The sequence below is a fragment of the Amblyomma americanum genome, chromosome 2 (assembly GCF_052857255.1).
Source record: "Amblyomma americanum isolate KBUSLIRL-KWMA chromosome 2, ASM5285725v1, whole genome shotgun sequence".
Lineage (NCBI taxonomy): Eukaryota > Metazoa > Arthropoda > Arachnida > Ixodida > Ixodidae > Amblyomma > Amblyomma americanum.
Window position 1 is genome coordinate 152,131,341 of NC_135498.1, and position 18,795 is coordinate 152,150,135.

The 18,795-nt window shown below is 53.2% G+C and overlaps 1 protein-coding gene across 1 annotated transcript; it reads right to left on the bottom strand.

Annotated features, from left to right (window-relative positions):
- Positions 1 to 3,087: 3,087 nt before the first annotated feature.
- Positions 3,088 to 17,843, bottom strand: LOC144120155 (uncharacterized). The gene is made up of 4 exons (XM_077652586.1): positions 17,577 to 17,843; positions 4,811 to 5,004; positions 3,666 to 4,740; positions 3,088 to 3,615 (listed from the first exon to the last, which is right to left on the bottom strand). Exons 1-4 carry the CDS (start codon positions 17,841 to 17,843, stop codon positions 3,088 to 3,090), a joined length of 2,064 nt encoding a protein of 687 aa, XP_077508712.1.
- Between the last annotated feature and the right edge of the window lie 952 nt (positions 17,844 to 18,795).

The following is an 18,795-nucleotide window of genomic DNA, read 5'->3' on the forward strand; positions in this document are numbered from 1 at the left end:
ATCGGTCTACTATAATATCAACTACTGTTCACTTTGCTTGTCAATTCATTTCTATTTTTATTTTTGACGCACTATATTATGATGCGGACGAGGATCGCAAACAGGCACCGTAGCCTTGGCTGCGTAGACAGCTAAGTATGAAACGGAGTATAGATGACCGCTTCCTGGGCCTCGAACGCCGCTCCTCCTTGCCCGTTTGGTTTTTGTCCTCGTTGCTCTGCTGCAGACCCGTCGGCTGCTGACGGGCTAGGCGAAACTTGCAGTTCCGACTTCCCGTGCTGTGCGCCCCATGACACACGATGCAGTCCGGCGTGCAGGTCAGCGACTCTCCCTCCGGTGGTGCAGGATGTTCTTTCCCGCAGCGGCGACACAAATTAGTCTTCGGACGATAGCAAACGTCCGCCCGATGTCCCACTCGTCTGCAGTTATAGCAGGTCTCGACTAACTCTCTATATGGGATCACAGCGTACAGACAGTTCCAATAGATGACTTGCCGGGGAACGCGCTTCCCCCCGAACGTGATCTGAATCGCCTTTGACTTGCCCAAAGGTCTGGCATCCAAAATTTCCATGTCTTCATTCCTCTTCAAGAATCCTGCGCAAATTTCTGCCAGTGGGCATCCGTTGTACGCATTGTAAATTACTCCGCGCACAGAATTCTCTGGCGCCGCCACGTACGCCGAAACCGCAAGGTCACGACCGCCCAGCTTGAGCGTCTTGACATTCGCATATGCCCCACTACGATTCATACACGGCGTGCTCGCCGTCATCGTGTTGTTTCTCTCATTGACCCGCACCAGGTCTTCTTCCACCGCAGTCGCGTTCGTCAGCTTCGCTGCCGCTCTCAGGGCATATCCGAGCTCCCTCGGCGTCACTATGCTCAAGTCCCAATTCTTGGGCCGACACACAACCTTGAAATCCTTGGCTGGCATCTGAAGAAACGGTCCCCGTTTCTTCCACACCGGCGCTTTCCCCCGCTTGACTTGGGCTGCTCCGTGCGTCTGGCGCCCGTCGCTGCCCGCCTGTTTCTCGGTAGGCCTACTCTCGGTGTGGTCCCCGTACACAGTCTTCTTGAAGCGATCTTGCGCCTTCAAAACCGAGGCCCGTTCTCCCGCCTCGAATTCTTCGGGCGTTATAGATTCTCCCTCAACGGAGTACTCCATCATCTTTAGCCTCGCAAAGGCCCACTACCACAAGGCACGGCCCTGGAGCCCGGCGCCGTAGGCGCCGGCTCGGCCTATAGATTAGGCCTAATTTTGCCGCACCGTGGTCGAGTACAAATCGTGAAGAAAACCCTTAAAAGGGGGAACACTTGCCAAAATATGGTGTCCACAGGTACAGGGCAACTTCCTGCAGACGATTCCACAAAAAGCAAGACCAAGGCACAGCGCGTTCCACCGAAAAACGGTCTCAAGGCGGGAGCTCATGCGGAACACGTCCGCTCAGCGTCCGTCCTCCGTTGGACAGCTGAACCGCGCCGTAAGGGAAGGGATAGAGGAGGGAGTAAAAGAAGAAAGGAAGAAGAGGTGCCGTAGTGGAGGGCTCCGGAATAATTTCGACCACCTGGGGATCTTTAAGGCTGCGATACTCCAGTGCTTTCCTGGGCTTGCGTGGGCTGTGTTATAGACTGAGGCTCTCCCACGTTTTCCTGGGAAGTGTATTCACTGTCAGAGTCATCTTCCGTTAAGTCACGTCGGAATGGTTCACCTGTGACTAGAAGATGTTGTCGGTTGCGTCGAAGCACTTTGTTGTCCTCTGTAAGGACGCGATAAAACCTTGGTGCCACCAGGCCCATGACTCGAGCCTTGCAGTCCCATGCATCTCTTCGCAGTCGTACAACTGCATCTTTCTTGAGTGCTGGCAGAGTTTCCTTTGGATGGTCTTAGGTTGCGTGGTTGGCGCCGAGACGTCAGTTGTCTGGAGCACGACACGAAGTCCGGTAACCGAGTGCGTAACTTCCTGCCTTGAAGGAGCTCTCCAGGGGACAGGGCTTCGGCTGGTGGAGTCGAGCGAGAGCCGAGTAGACCCAACCAGAAATACTCTTTGAGCTCGCCAGTCTTCATTATTCTTCTCACAATTTGGACTCCTTTCTCGGCGAGGCCATTGGACCGTGGGAATCTCGGACTCGACGTCACAAGGCTTAGTGTTACGAGCGCGGTAGCAGGAATTGTTAGAACGTAGCAACCACGTGCTAAGAAAGACAAAGGCGACACGCGAAAAAACACGCTAGAGCAGGTCAAAATAAAACAAGAAAAACACGATTGAGGAGATAGGGACAGAATGTGATCAAGGCTTAGTTTTACGAGCGCTGTAGCAGGAATTGTTAGAACGTAGCAACCACGTGCTAAGAAAGACAAAGGCGACACGCGAAAAAACACGCTAGAGCAGGTCAAAATAAAACGAGAAAAACACGATTGAGGAGATAGGGACAGAATGTGATGAAGGCTTAGTTTTACGAGCGCGGTAGCAGGAATTGTTAGAACGTAGCAACCACGTGCTAGGACAAAGGCGACACGCGAAAAAACACGCTAGAGCAGGTCAAAATAAAACGAGAAAAACACGGTTGAGGAGATGGGGACAGAATGTGATCAAGGCTTAGTTTTACGAGCGCGGTAGCATAAATTGTTAGAACGTGGCAACCACGTGCTAAGAAAGACAAAAGGCGACACTGCACTCACGGGGAGCTGGCTGCGCTCTGCCAGCGAGGCCAACAGAGCGGCAGCGACGGGATTGGCCACCGAGGTGGCGCGGACGTCGCGGAGCACGACGCGGCGCAGCCAATGAGGGAAGGGCGGCGGATGGTGCGGTGAATGCTGGAAATCGCCAGTTTTGAGCGGCGGCCGCGGCTACACGGGAACAGGCGACGGCGGAAGGGAGTGGATGGGCCCAGGGTTATGACCAGGGGGACAGCTGTGCACTCTGGCACCCTCAGTGCGCACAGGCGCGCGCACCTCACCTGGGGACCACTCCAATGCGGCCGAAACCGCGACGCCACGGCCGCCGCCCAGACGCGCCCACACACACACACGCACCGTTCGACTCCGCGGTGCAGAAATTAACCGCCGCGCACAAAGTCCCGCTCTAATAGCTACAGGCGAGGACGCAGGTCACACTCACTGATGAATCGCAGTAGGTGGCGGAGCGCCGCAGTCTGGCTGATGGGAGGCGCTGCCGGGAAGAGTACCTCGCTCAGCGCACTGCAGGGCAAGCCCAGGTCCCTGTAGCCCTGTTGCAGCGCTAGGCGCTCGCGGGAGGATGCCGGGCACACGCACAGGATGTGCTCAAGCGTGTCTGCGCTCCCGCACTGCGCGCACAGGGCCGCCGGGGGATCTCGGTGGCGGCGGAGGCGATCGTGCGTCCAGCCCGAGCCGGTGCGCAGCCGAAGGAGCAGCACGTAGTCGGCCCTGGCAAACCGCGTGGTGTCGATGGTCGTCATTGTGGTCGCCGAGGCCACGCGAGGGTCTGGATGCAGCCGCGTCACGAAACGACGCAGTGCCAGCCTCGCGCTGTCGTACGGAGTGACGATGCGCGAGAGTGGGACTGTTGGGTGCAGCGCTGCGCGGGCCAGCTCGTACGCCGCCTCATTGCCATCCACGCCAATGTGGGAGGGGATCCACTGCATAGGCGCGAACCTCTCTCGGGGCTGTGGAGTGCCTGCAGGGATGCCCGCGAATCCGTCAGGATGGCTGCCCGTGTGACGGCCGGGTTCGCCGCCAGCACGTCTGCCGCGAGGGAGATGGCCGCGAGTTCCGCCGTCAGTGACGAGGCCGGGGTGTTGAGGCGCAACTGACGCACCGCAGGCAGCGAGGGGGCGATGCACGCCGCTCCCGCGGCCTCCTCCCTCACAGACCCGTCTGTGTAGACAATGGTGTGGCCGGCGAACTCCTGATGGACCTTTGATGCAACCTCCTGGCGCAGGGCGCAATGCGGGGTGCTGCGCTTGGACCGGACGCCCGGCAGCACTGCGTTTATTCGGGGCGGCCGGTACTGGTGCGGCGGCGGAAAGCGGGGTGGCGGGCCCAGGAGCTTGTAGAGTTGGTTGACAGCTGCCCCCATGTGGCTGCGTGTCTGCGCCTTGAGATGCGCGAGCAGGTCGCCACACGTGCCGGATCGCTGCATGCGCTCGATGTGATTCAGCGCGGTGAGCATGGCTCGCAGCGAGACCGGCCACGAGCGCGCCTCTGCGTACGTAGCCGCCGTTGGGGAGTTCCTCGGCAGGCCGTAGAACTGCCGGATGGCTCCGCGGTGTACTTTGTCCACAGCATTCCACTGCGCCCTGGAGAGGCCAACGAGGGGGAGCGCATACAGGGCCTTGGCCGTCGCCACCGCCTCGTATATGCGAAGGCAGAAAGCGGGAGAGCAGCCGTTGCCTTTGGCGAGAAACCGCCGTGCCAGGGAGGCAATGAGGGCTGACTGGCTGCGAAGCTCCTTGACAGCGGGTCCCCACGTCAGCCTCGCGTCGATGGTGAGCCCCAGGTAGCGCACGGACTTGCGCCACGGGAGCGGGGTGCCATCCAGGTGGAGCGGGGGCGTCCAGCGCCGTGCCGCCGAGGTTGGATGCACCATGAGTGCCTCGCTCTTTTGCGGTGACAGGGCGAGTCCGATGCTGCGCAGGTGGTCGTTGATCGCGTCGAGTGTCTGCTGCACTTGGCTGCGCACCGAGCGGCCGCGGCGGGTGGGCGTCCGTGCGAACACCGCGATGTCGTCCGCGTACACAGCGACGCGCACGAGGTGGGATGCACTGTGGGAGTTGCGCAAGCACGAGGTTAAATAAAAACGGGCTCAACACACTGCCCTGCGGCACACCGCACGGCACCGAGTGTCGGGAGCTGGTGGTCTGCCCCACGCGCACACACAGGTAGCGGTCCCGCAGGAAGGCCTGCAGAAATTGGAGCAGGTGTCCGCCGATGCCCAGGGCATCGAGGATGGCCCAGTGGGGCAGGCAGTCGAAGGCGCTCTTGATGTCCAGCAACACCAGGAATGCTGCCTCTCCGAGGGCGCGGGCCTGTTCAAGTGTGGCCACCACGTCAGAGATCTCCCATCACCGGCCTCGGTCCTGCTGGTTCTGCAAGCCTATGGGATTCCTCCCCAGAGTTCAACAATGGACGATTCTCTTTCAGGAAGCGCGGTCAGCGTGGCTCTACCGGATCAACTGCCGCAGAAGAGAAAGCGAGCGGCAATATTTGGAAACGAAGCGGAACATTTTGAGGGAGCACCGAGGTGGTGAAAAAGTGTGCAACTTAGTACGCAAGTACGGCCTGTCACAGCCGACGGTTTCAGCCATTATCCGCAATGCGCTCAAGATGACTGAAAACGAATGCCATGCTAGTGCTGGCCATGCTATGGAGGACGGCCGGAAGAGGATTCGGCATGGTGCCTACAAAGACGAGGAGGCACTGTACCAGTGGTTCCTTAGCGCACGTGCTATGAACTTGACAATTAGTGGCCCGATTTTAGCGGAGAAGGCGAAGCACTTTGCGTATTTCCTTCAAAACACCAATTTCCAGCCTGGTGGTGGCTGGATTCAGCACTTCAAGGAGAGGCACAGAATCGTCTACATGCAGTCGTGGGCGACGCAGGGTCGCTCGATGTCGACGCTAGACGGAAGTGGTTGGAAGAGACACTGCCGTACATCCGCGAAGTATATGCAGATCGGGGCTTGTACAGTGGTGACGAGACCGGGCTTTTCTTCCAAATGCTTCCGTCGAAGACACATGCACTCAAAGGCGATCCCTGTAAGGGCGGCAAGCAGAGCTAATTGCGGGCGACCGTTTTCCTCTGTGCGAATATGGACGGCAGCGACAAGTGCCCCGCCTTCGTAATTGGAAAATCTAGGAATCCCCGCTGTTTCTGTGGTGCTGCGAGGATTCCAGTTCGTTACCGTCATAATAAGAAAGCGTGGATGACGCGTGAACTTTTCCGCGAGTGGCTGTGCGAGTTCGATCAGCGGATGCAGCATGAAGGCAGGAAGGTGGCGTTGGTCCTTGATAACTGTACTGCACACCAGACTGCCCAGAAGCTGTCTCATGTGAAAATTTTCTTCCTGCCGCCGAACACGACTGCAGGCTTGCAGCCCATGGACTAAAGCCTGTTTCACATGGTGCGACGGGAACGAAAAATTACGGCCCGGTCGCACTGTCGTTGCGACGGTAATCGCAGCCGCCGTTTCACATGACAACGATGAATTCAGTCGGTGCCGTCTACACCAGCGCCCTAGCGTCGGTGCGGCCTTTCAGTGGCCGAAAATTCTTCGGCTGCAATAAATGTCAAACATCGTGGCAGGCGTTGATTTCGTAATCATGGGTAATAATATTGAGCTGTGATGTATTCTTAAGCTCAATAAAACGTTTTCGAGATTTTCCTGTCATGTCGCTGAGCTCCTATTGGCTGACTACTGTGGCCATCTTTGCGACCGCACCGACGCTGCGACAATGCGACCAACTTGTTGAAAGTCTGTCGCAGTGGCCCTGAGACGAGAACGACGCGCATTTCTGTGGCACAGCGGCAGAAATCGCACTGCGCTGCGGCAACAATCGCATCATGTGAAACGGCCTTCAGGCGTGATTGCGTGCTTCAAGGCATTGTATCGCCGGCGTGTGTTGAGCAGGCTTGCTCTTAACCTGGACATTGCTGTGCGTGAATGCCGACCCGCTCCAGACTTTAAGATTTCGCTCCTGATGGCCGTTCAATTCATTTTTGGGGCATGGGCAAAAGTCAGCTCCTCCACCGCCGTGAATCGCTTCTGAAAAGCGGGCTTCGCCGGGGATATCAGTGACGCAGAGTGTCGCGAAGCTCCTGCCGATGGAGCGATTACAGAACTTTGGTCTACGGTGCGCGGTGATGCCGGCGACGCGGATGGGCTTGAAAAATTCTTGCACGCCGACGATGCAGTCACCACAAACGAAGAATTGACTGACGAGGTGATTGTTGCAGCAGTCACCGGTGCGGGAGACGATGACAGCAGCGATGACGAAGAAGAACCGGAGCCTGTACAAGTTGTCTCTCATCAGGAGGCCTCAAGAATGATCAAGTCCCTGCGGGACTTCATTTTTGCAAAAAACCTTTCACTTGGACATGTCCAACATTTGATGCCCTCCAGAACGATGTCAGCAAGATTGCCGCGAAACAGTCAAACTCACCGATTACGGGTTTGTTTCAGCAAAGAAGTGAGAAGTGCAAGCTATTTTGCCCTATTTAAATGCTTTCAAGTTTTTATGTTTTCTTTGTTTGTTTTTTCGGGCACTAAGGGATTTTTCAAGCTGAGAGGCAGCCACAGCAACCTTCTCGTATTTTTTACAATGCCCCTTTTGATGCCACCAAAACCATGCCTTGGCGGAGCTCGCATGTCACTTGCCATCCGTGACCCCTCTTTGCAGTTGTTATGCTTTTTTTCGTGCAACCCATTTATAACAAATATCGGTTATAACAATGGAATTTTCGTGGCACTTGAACATCGTTATAAGTGGACTCGACTCCACCCCTAAACAAGTGTGTTCCACACTCAAAACTCATCTGCACACATACACACCTGCATATAAGAGAATGTTCACTACCTAAAACTGACTGACAGTGGCTGAGGTGCTTTTCAGCGTGAACATGAGTTTTGAGGTTTTTAGACTTTGGTGGTCACATGTAAGATGGCGAAATTAAAGAATACCAACATGCTGTACAATGTTACCTCAGATTATTAATGTTTCCCTGTTGATGCAAATTAATCAAAATCTGTAGTAGCTAACGGTTAGGGTGCTTGACTATTGATCCTAAGGACACAGGTGCCATGGCTATGTTTTGATGGAGGCAAACAGGTAAGTGCATGTGCACTGTGTAATACTAGTGCACGTTAAAGAATCTCAGGTGGTCAAAATTATCCAGAGCTCTCCACTACAGTGTCCCTCATAGCTCGAAAGAAATCTTGAGCACTACACTATGGTCTTATAGTAGCCCAGGTACAGTTTCAGGAGAAACCTCAGCAAAAGGTAATTGTCTAAAGGGTGTACGATCAGGAACACGTGAAATAAAAACAATTCTTACATTCATGAAGACTCAATTATTGCTGACTGAAGAAAATGGCACAACTTCATGTTTCTTGGAGAATAAAACAACTTTAAACAGGTGCTTCATCTCAACAGTGCTATACTTCAACACCCTGCATGTCAGTGGCTGCACAACTGCAAATGTCTGACTACTGCTGATAATACGCACAATTACTGCGAAAGTGCTATCGGACAGCTCTACCACAGAATTATTTGTTTTTTAGTTTCTGGCATAGCCTTCACTAGTAAATATACGGCCACTTCGACACAAACGAACATACTCAATACTGTTTTCTGCCACAATTTCCTTGTTTGTTATGCTGCTTGAAGGAACATACAGCCTACCTCGACCAAAGAAGCACAGCCCCCCAGGTATGGATACACTTTTCTGTGTTGGTGCTGTGTCTAGTGAAGCACAGTACTGGATGGCACCTTGATAAGTAATTTTAATGCACTTCTCAACTACTCCCTCATTCTGCTACGCACGGCATACCTGGTGGGGAATGCCACTGGCATCCTTCACAGCCTCCTTCAGGGTGCCATTTCCCACCTCGAAATAAAATGCAGTGAGCCCACAGTGGACCCCAGTGTCATACACTCTTTCCAATATGCAAAAGTTGATGCACGTTATATGTCATGCACTCTTTTCCATAGAGGATTTGAGCATTGACATAGAAATAATCTATAAGAAGGCTCTCTGCAACAGTAAGGTCAGGAAATGACACCTTGGGTTCCAGCATGATATGTACAGCCTCCACCAGACATGCCAAGTGCTACAAGTACTGAGTGTTCAAGATGCCCTCAAGCACTGGAACACTGTAAAACAGCAGCCAGTTTTTGAACTCCGCTTTCCACCATCTTCTCTTCCTGGCAGGTCTCTGTGTGCATTTTGCATCTCTGGGAGGGGCAGCGGTCATCAGGCGTTTGTCTAGTGCAGCCTGAGAGCGGCCCAAATAGAGTGGAGAACCTGGCGATTCAAGCCACAGGTCCAGAAACTGCCACCCCACTGCCAGCAGCATGCAGTGCTTATAGCCTGGAACAAAGCCCCAGACTATATTAAACTACTGCATGTTGGTGAGTGGGGAGAAAGATTTTACACCATTGACAGATCACTCCTCTATTATTGCCCTTTTCATACCTGACACCATCTGCTTCTCACTACTTTCGGCACTGTTCTTATTTTCAACTGGGTATTTCGTTGCTCTCCCAACCCTCTCGCCTTTCTGTAGATACCATTTGAAGCTGTGGTATTCATTAAACCGAGTTACGCCCTGCATGGAGGCTCAGGCCACAGAATCAACAGCACAGCAAATGCAGAAGGCCTTGAAGTTTTCTTTTCTGTCTTTATAGTTAAGGTCAAATCTTTCGTACAATAATTTGTTCCTGACTTCTCCACAAAGGCACCCGAAAGGTGCCCATGTGGGTTTTTTCTTTTCCAAACCAGAGACCGGTCAGCACCAAATTTGTCATCCTTTCTGTTGGTGGCAGCTCATTAATCATAATTTGGATAGGCCAAATTGATGTGCCACTCTACTTGAATACATGACTGCCATCTGCATTCAGTGTGAAGCTGATTCTGTGTCCAGGTTGACTAGTAGCATCAACAAAGTTGTGATACATGCTGCCATCATAAGTGTCGGACAAGGTGCTATTTAACTTGAGCGGCTTTGTCAAATCGAGAAATGTGGATTTTTCTAAAATTTTACACAATTGTGATGAAGATTTACAAGGACAAAAAAGGGTGCATTCACTATGGCAGAGGTTCCACATGGCCGACCACATTCACAGATGTCCAGGGATGCGCCTGGCACAGCTTCAGCCACATAAATTGTGCACTGTGGGCAAAAATAATGAAATGTCATTCCTATCCCGCTGCCTTCAAAAATCTTGTTCAACATGTACTTCAAATCTGGCAGAACAGGGCGTTCAAAAAAAGCATTGACCATGTCAATAAGAGCAAGAAGTGCACTAAATGTCAGCCTCAATTTGAGTGCGTATCTGAGGACCATTAAAAGATGTCACCTTCTGTTACAGCCAACTTTGTTGATATAGTATCTGTGAAAAGATTTCCAAGTGCAGCGTCATTTGAGCTTAGGCTCGTGCTCTCACTTGGGGCGTGATGTTTTTGCACACATACGGAAAGTATCTTTCACTTATTTGAACTTACCGCAGTCTCAGTCAGACCAGGCAGATGGGCATGTTTGTACAGGCATTTTCTGCAACATAATGGAGCATAAAAAGTTTCTGGTGCTTTTAACATAATTAGGGTAATGCCAAAGCGATGTTTAGTGCAGAAACCACTGAAGTTTTATTTCGTGAATTCTTTTTTATGAAAGGGGGCCTGAAGTAAAAAGCTATCCAAAGACAGCTTGAAAGAAAAGCCCTCACTTTGCAATAGAATAACCAGTCGTCACAACATACTAGCACTTCCATCAGCACAAGCAAAAATAGTAGCAGCATATTCGAAGGCATATGACATCTGTCTATATTTCTTTTCTCGCCCTTAGTTTGATGTGCTTGAGCAACTTGTTTGTAAATCCCTTTCTCTACTCGATCGATTTTTTTCTGTAACTATTTTAATTGTGTTCTCATTTGATGTTACTGATTATATTCGTTGTCCTAATTGCCCTCATTGTATGTTTATATATATGTTTTACTAGATTTGTTCTTTTTTTCAACCTCTTTGACATTGTTCTTGTATTGTCCTACGTACGTCGCCCCCCCCCCTTATGTAATACCCTGTGAAGGGTCCTTAAGGAATCAATAAGTGATGGTGATGATGACAAATAAAATTTAAACGTAAATGCACGCAATTCATTTCGTAGTACAGGCGGGACAGTTGATAAAGGCCTATAGGAGGGAAGGTAAGAAATAATGGCAGGATATGTTTTTTTCAAGATAAAGGCTTTAACATTGAATCTTTATGATGGTTTGTGACAGTTTCCTCGATATTCTCTGGTGGCGATTGCAGCCCACTATCTCTATTGTTTTCCGCAGAAAGTTCCTGTGTAACAATGTTTAAACTATCAGTCAGCGGCGTTCGTAAGCGCAAGTGGTGGGCAAATGCGCTTTGTTCTAGCTGGTGGGTTTTGCGCCAGTAGTGCGTCGACTTCGGCAGCTCAAACTTTGCGCGAGGGTTTAAGTACTCTTTGTAAGTGCCTCGCTTCTGCCGCCTCTGTGGATGCGCTATCGTGATTCTGGAGCAAAAATCGCTGCCGCCAGCACCTCCCGTTGCCGACATGTTGCCTCGGCTGTGGGGCTGTGACTACAGCTTGGTCTGGCTAGTTCGGCTGCATTCACGAAAAGGTCAATCCAGCAATCAAACACTTTTAAGCTTGAGTACTGAGTAATGCGTTAAAAATGTGCGAGATAGAAATATTTTTTTTGTAAAATTATGATCTGTGCATACACGATGGTGCGATCCTTTCCACTTTGGCACTAGTTGCATCGTCATCGCTACTGATTAGACGAGAAGTGTGTTGTGTTTACAAAGGAGTGCTTAAATGTTTGATGAAAAAAAGTCAAGGGAGGAGTAACATCTTGAGAAATATTGGCAAATCATATTTTGAAAAAGGGCGACAAAAAGAGGAAGGGAATTTTAGGCTAGGTGGTGCAATCTGCTGCCTGAAAAACTAGTCAGAATCATCCATCTATTCATGGTGGGCTGTGGTGGCTGCAGGACTGAGCAATGGCCACTGGACTGTATCAGCCTCGTGCGCTCTTGTGGCAATTCTTTAGGCTGTTGACACAATGGGCGCGCATGCCTACGCTCGCTATGAAGATAACAAGTGCCGTGCCATTGTCCTATTGAATATGTATGAGGCTTTGAATTTAGGACTGATGGTGACTATGTGCCAACATTTTATTTTGTTAAATGGATTGAAGAGGATGGCTAGTCAGATTCTTATCGAGCCCGCATATTGCTGCTGGGAGGTAAGTTCGAACTGTTATTATTCTGTGCCTGCGGAAGCAACCATTCTTCGCACATTGCAGAGTAACTGTTGGACAGTGGTAGCTTAATTTACTGCAGCACATTTTATTCTAAGATAGTTGCGTAATCGCTCAACGTGAGTCGCAGATAATGCGGTTTGAACGCATGAGATTCTAAGAAGGTTGTTTGATCGATCAACATGAATCTCAGATATTGCAGTATGAACGTATGAGGCGCACATCATTAAACGTAACTGGTATGCACTTCACAGGACGCAGCTGCATTTGTTTCTTTGATGGGCCACAAATTAGACAGAGTGGAAACCTGCCCAGTCAGTGGGATAACACGCGTGTTGTAGATAGTCAACCGCGTTGGCAACAACTGGCCCATTGGCCCCGAGAACGAACACTGGCGCCGCTGCGATCGCCGCAGTGTGACGTCACGGCAAGGACTCCGTCAGCCTGGTGGCCGGCGCGCTGGCTGTTTTCGTTTGTTTTCACGCGCTAATTCGCAGTCATGGTGACTTACTGTTCAGTGCTGCAGTGGAAATCACGTAAAGAAGCCGGTGTTAGCTTCCACTTCTACCCGAAGTCATCAAAAATGAAGAAGGCTTGGATGATTAGATTAAAAATGGGGAAGCAACGTCAGCGTCGGCTCTTGTGTGCAGCAAGCATTTTAAAGCGGAATACTTTGTGTACCCGGTTTACAAGACACTAGGTGAGTCCTCAGCCGACGCTTTTCTGTGCTGGTTGTCAGCGATTCTCTTTATAATTATTGGGTTACAAGTAGTGGAAGCTGGTGCCGGAAGCTATTCCACCCGTCAATCTTCCTATGCGTCCAAGTGATGCAAGGCGATCGCACTTGGGATTGACGAGGCGGCGGCGTAAGTCAGTCATATCTTGTTCAAGCGGTCCTTCGCTCTATTTTTCGTCACTGAATGTTCAGGCATTTATTTAAACCATGCGAAGTCACTGAAAACGGCTTCCGCGGTAGCCAAACGACTAAGATGGATCAGCTGTGGCGATTCTTCTAGTCGCGTGTAAGACTACTCATGGCAGAGCTGTTCTCATGCTCGATCATGCAGGAAGATTTGATATAACACATGCAAAGAGCCGTTACGGGCCTGTAAACTACGCCAGTTCTACAAGGCAATGCGTAGGTAGGATTTTTCTCAGGGGTATGGCACGCGAGCTTTGGGACAGGCCCCGTGGGCCCTCCCTTGGCTACATGCCCGACTTGTACTGTGATGTGCTTTAAGAGTACCCGAGATGTACAGCTGGTCAGTGCTATTTTCTTTTGAGAGTATGCCTGGACTGTGTTAATTAGACCTTCATCAATTCCCCGTAACACTTTGATTAAAATTCCAGGTGACAGAGCAGTTCCCGCAAGATCGTTTCAGCTCTGCACACACACTGACGCATTGGCAACACAAAAACGGGACCGGCAGTGAAAGTTCAACCGCCGTTCCAATGGAATCTATTGCACGATCAGACGAGGAGGTGGTACACATGGAGTGCGACGGTATATTTACAGTCTATCCCGCCCATGTGAACATTCACGTTGTTGTGGCTGAGCTTTTGTAGGGCGTATGCGAACCACAGGACCCTCCTTTTGGTAAAAAGAATTGCATTGTGCTTAGCGCTATCCATGAAACAGTACTCCACAAAAATTACTAGGCCCAAAGCATTATAAATGGCCAGCTTTAGCTCCTCACCATTCATTTTGATCAAAGCGACATGATGCTACCCCAAAGTAATCTTATGCCACTGACAGCTGGGACGAGTGACCACATGGTACAAAATATAGGTAGGTAGGAAAAACTTTATTGAAAATGCCGGCAACCGACGGTTTGACGCGTCGTGACGGTGGCCAAGCGTCGACCCGGGGTTATGCCCTCCTCTGCACTACCCCCGTTCGGCCCGTTTGTGGTGGGTCGTGAGGCTTGTGCTTTTCGAGCGCACCCCGGGCCTGCTGGACGGCCCATAGTTGAATGTCCTTGTCTGCAGACTGCACTGCACTTTGAAGTTCGGGCGGGTATATCCTGGAGGTAGCCTCGGTCGGGAACCTGGCACAGTCCCACATGATGTGCCATTGGTCCGCCGGACCAGCTGCACAAACATTGCACACATCGCTCGGATAGAGTTCTGGGTGAAGTACGTGTAGCACTGCCGGGGCGAGGAGTGACCCGGTCTGTATCTGTCTTAGGATGACGGCCTCCTCCCGACTGAGTGCCGGGTGGGGAGGCGGCATTGTCCGTCGAGCTAGGCGGTAACACATGGTAACTTCGCCATAACTGGTTACGCGGTCCTTGGTTTCGAACCACCACACGGAACGGTCACTCTCGGGGGCGCGGAGGGTAAGCGCTCGCGCCGCCGAATGGGCCGTCTCGTTGTGGTTCGGCGAGGATGCACACTCGCCCGCGTGCGCCGGGAACCACTTGATACGGATGGTGCTGCGGCGGTCTTGGGGCTGGAGCTTGCCTATGATAGCGGCCGCCGGCGCGCTCACTCGCCCCTTGGCAAAGTTGCGCACGGCGTTCCTCGAGTCACTGAGCACGGTGTGACACTCGGCCTCGGAGATCGCCAGAGCGATGGCAACCTCCTCGGCGTCTGTGGCGTCCGTGCACCGCACGCTCGCTGCCGTTGTCGTGGTGCCGGTAGCCGCCGCAACGACCACTGCCGCGAAGCCTTCTCGTTTGTATTCCGCTGCGTCCACGTACCGGGCGTGCGGGTCTTGGGCGTGTTTCTCGATGAGGGCCTGGGCCCGTGCCTGCCGCCGTTCTTGGTTGTATTCGGGGTGCACGTTCTTCGGGATGGGGTCCACATGGATGTGAGCCCGCGCCTCCTCGCTGATCTCGCATGGTTGCCGGCTGGGGGTTCGGGGGTTGTAACCCAGGGATGTCAGTATACTGCGCCCCGTCTTGGTGGTAGAGAGGCGCTCCATTTGCGCGGTGAGCTGCGCCTCGGCTATTTCATCTAGGGTGTTATGGACGCCGAGCTGCAGGAGCCGAGCCGTACTCGTGGTCTCCGTTAAGCCCAGCGCCGTCTTGTAAGCCCGTCTGATCAGCGTGTTGATCTTGTTCCTGTCAGTGACCTGCCATTTGAGGTAGGCCGCAACGTAGGCGATGTGACTGATCACGAACGACTGGACGAGGCGCACGAGACTGTCTTCACGCATGCCCGCCCGTCGTGTCGAGACTCGGTGTATGAGCCGGATGGCGTCCATTGCCTTGGTGGTAAGTTTGTTGATGGTCTCGTCGTTGCGGCCGCTCTTGTTTAGCAGCAGGCCCAGGACTGATCTTGGGAACTTCGGGGATGCGTTGCCCCGATGCGGTCATGATCTTGATGTGATCGCACTCCCGAGGGGGAGCGCGTTTCCGTCCCGGTCGTAATGGTGTGAGGACGAACAGCTCGGATTTGGCGGGCGAGCACACTAGGCCGGTGCCGTCAAGGTGCTGCTCGATGGCGGTAACCGCGGCTTGTAGCTGTTGCTCGATGCTGGCGTCGGTGCCACCGGCCGCCCACATGGTAATGTCGTCGGCGTAGATCGTATGCCGGACGCCGGTCCCCGCTACTGCCCTCGCTACCCCGATCATAACGAGGTTGAAGAGCAACGGCGAGATGACCGAACCCTGCGGGGTACCCGTGCTACCGAGCTTGCGTTCGGGGAGTCTGAGGTCTCCGGCGTGCAGTTCCACCGTGCGGTTGGTCAAGAAGTCTTGGATGTAATTGTAGCTCGTTACCCCCATGTTGAGTCGTGATACTTGTGCTAATATGGCTGAGTGTTTGACTTTGTCGAATGCGCTTTGTAGATCGAGCCCCAGAATTACTTTGCTGTCTTGTGTCTTGTTGTCGATGATTTCTTGTTTTAGTTGTAGCATGGCGTCTTGTGTGCTGAGTCTGTGTCGGAAGCCGATCATCGTGTCCGGATAGAGGCCTTCCTTCTCCAGGTATTCCTGCCACCGGTTGGCCACCACGTGCTCCAGCACCTTGCCCACGCAGGATGTAAGCGAGATGGGACGCAGGTTGCCGATGTCCGGTGGTTTGCCCGGTTTCGGGATCAGGATTGTTCTTGCCGTTTTCCACTGTCCGGGGAGCTTGCCCGAACGCCAGCATTCGTTGAAGTAACGGGTTAGTGCCTCGATCGATGCATTGTCGAGGTTTCGTAGCATCTTGTTGGTAACGAGATCGGGGCCGGCTGCTGAGCGGGTGTTGAGCTCGTGCAGCGCTACTCGTACCTCTGACACGGTAATGTCTCGGTCGAGCCACGCGTTGGGCAGCCCCCCGTACGGCGGGTGGATTTCCGTTGGCGTGTCCGGCAGATACTTGGCTTCCAGGCTCTTGATAACGGCGTCTTTTCCTTGTTGTTGTGTGGTGTTGTGCAGGAGGCGGGCGAGGCGGTCGCGCTGGTGTGACTTGGTCTTGGTTTCGTTTAGGAGGTGCCGAAATAGATTCCAGGTGCAACCGCGATGCAGTTGCCTGTCAGCTCGGTTGCAGATTTCGTTCCATTGCTGACGGCACAGGACCTTGGAGTGGTGTTCAATGGCCCTGTTTAAGTCGGCTACCTTCTTTCTCAATTTGCGATTCCACCGTTGCCGCTTCCAGCGCGCCTGTATCGAACGTTTGGCCTCGAACAGATGGGCCAGGCGGCTATCCATGGCGATGACGTCCTCGTCCGTTTCGATGGTTTTGGTGGCCGAGTGCACAGCATCGCAAAGCTCTTCCGTCCAGGTTTCGATGTCTGTGATGTCTTGTGCTGTGTTGGGACGTCCCTTACGGAAGCCGTCCCAGTCCGTCCACTTGTGCATAATGGTGTTGCCCCGGAATTGGTTCGGTATCGTAATTTCAAGGATGTAGTGGTCGCAGCCCAGGTCGACGCCGGTGTTGTGCCACGTTACTTTGCCCGTGTGGTCGTTCTTGATGAACGTAAGGTCTGGTGTGGAGTCTTGTGCTACGGAGTTTCCGATGCGGGTGGGATGAGCGGGGTCCGTGATCAGGGCACAGTTGTGGTCCAGGATATCGTGTAATAGGTCCCGTCCCTTGGCCGTATCCTTCACGTAACCCCACGCTCGATGGGCGGCGTTGAAGTCCCCTCCGATCAGCAACGTGTTGTCTTTGGCTTGGGTGCTGGCTGTGTGTAGTAGGGTCTTGAATTTCTGTGTTTGGTGCTTGGGGTTACTGTAGATGTTGGCGATGAACAGGCTGCCTTTCCGTTGTTTGTTTGGGATGATTTCGGTGAAGGTATATTCCACCCTGCTGCGGCCGTGTTTGAGTTGGTGCTCGATGAACGTGAGCCCTTTGCGGACGAACGTGCAGACGCCCCGTCCCTCCGCCGGGCTAACATGAGCGCGATACCCAGGGAGGGTGGGGGTCACCGTCGCCGTTTCTTGCAGCAGGATGATGTCGGGTTTCTTGGTTACTGTGGTGATGTGTTGTTGCAGCACTGCTCTCTTGCTGTTTTAACTGTTGCAGTTCCACTGCCAGACCGTAAGGCCCGGTAGCGATCCTATTGTGGCTTGGGGCTGGGACATGATTTTGTCGGAGTTGGGGCTTGCGTCTCTTCTTGAAGGTATGGGTGGTTGGAGAATTGCGCCACAAAGGTGGGGCTGCGTACTATGGGCTTAAGGGTCTGTTCAATAAAGGCGAAACGCTCTTGTATGGTGCAGAAGGACGTGGTGATCAGCTCCTCCAGCCGCGCCAGGCGTTGGTCGGTGACGGCAGCCGTGCTGGCGTAGGTGTTGGCGAACGCTTCGATTTTTGCTTCCAGCTGAGTTTCCAATTGGGTCAGGTCCTTGTACTGTCGTGATGAGGTGCGTGCTCGTTTCTTGGGGGTTGGGTCAGTGGTCTGCTCCGGCTGGGGCTCGTCTTGGGTTGTATCCATTGATTGTGTGCCTTTGGTGTGATGGCGTGTCGGTTTTCTGCTCGGTGATAACGGCGGGTGTACGTGTCTCGGATGACTGAGCTGGGACAGTGGCTGGCTGGGCTCGCTGTGCTTGGAGTTCTTTCTTGGCCTCGGCTAGTTCTTGGGCGAGCCGGCGCGTGGTTTCTACCAGCGTCGCGTTGGTTGCGTGGAGTTGTTCGAGTTCCTTGTAGTAGGGGCTGGTAATCCACGCCTGCCAGCTGCTCGGCGTGGTTCGGCCACTAGTGGCGCTGCTGGAGCTAGCGCTGCTGCTTTTAACTCCGCCCTTTGCGGCGTTGGCCCAGCTGACTCTGTCACGGGAGCGCGATCGCTGAACGCCGAAGCTGTTCCCGTCAGATGAGTCACGGCCGCGGGATGCGCTGCGCGAGGCATGACGGGAAGCGTGGCGTGAGGCATGGCGCGACGCGCTGCGCGACGCGCTGCGGGATCCACTACGGGACGCACTGCGCAAGCGGGAGCGTCCGAGGCGTGGAAACGAGCTTGATTCGAGTGCTTGCTTTTGCTCTTCTTCGGCGTTGCGGCGTTCCCATCGCCGTCGCCGTACGACGTATGGAACCTTGTATTTGGCTCTGCAGAGGCGGTCCCCGGTGGGGTGTTCTTCGCCGCAGAGCTTGCACTTGGGGACACACTTGTGGCCCTCTCTTGGATTAGAAACACCGCAGGCAAGGCAAACGCGAACGTCCGGTGTGGGGCACACGTCGCGCCTGTGGCCGACCTTGCCGCATACCTTGCAAACTTCTATTTGCTTCCTGTAGAGACTGCACGGGTAGAGCGTGGATCCGTAACGCACATACTTGGGAACCTTGATACCGTTGAACACTACGATTACTGTCGTCGTGTTTCCGATACGCTTCGCCCCCGCGGCGAGGGGGTTGTACTTGGTAACAATCTGCTGCATTATTTCGGCTTCGCT

Excerpts from the sequence above, each read along its gene's own strand:
- LOC144120155 (XM_077652586.1), bottom strand. The coding sequence starts at position 17,843 with ATGGATACAACCCAAGACGAGCCCCAGCCGGAGCAGACCACTGACCCA. Across the intron at positions 5,005-17,576 it reads AACAGACCCTTAAGCCCATA|GCCCGCGCCCTCGGAGAGGC; the intron begins GTACGCAGCCCC and ends ACACTTGAACAG. Across the intron at positions 4,741-4,810 it reads AGCTCCCGACACTCGGTGCC|TGCATCCCACCTCGTGCGCG; the intron begins GTGCGGTGTGCC and ends CAACTCCCACAG.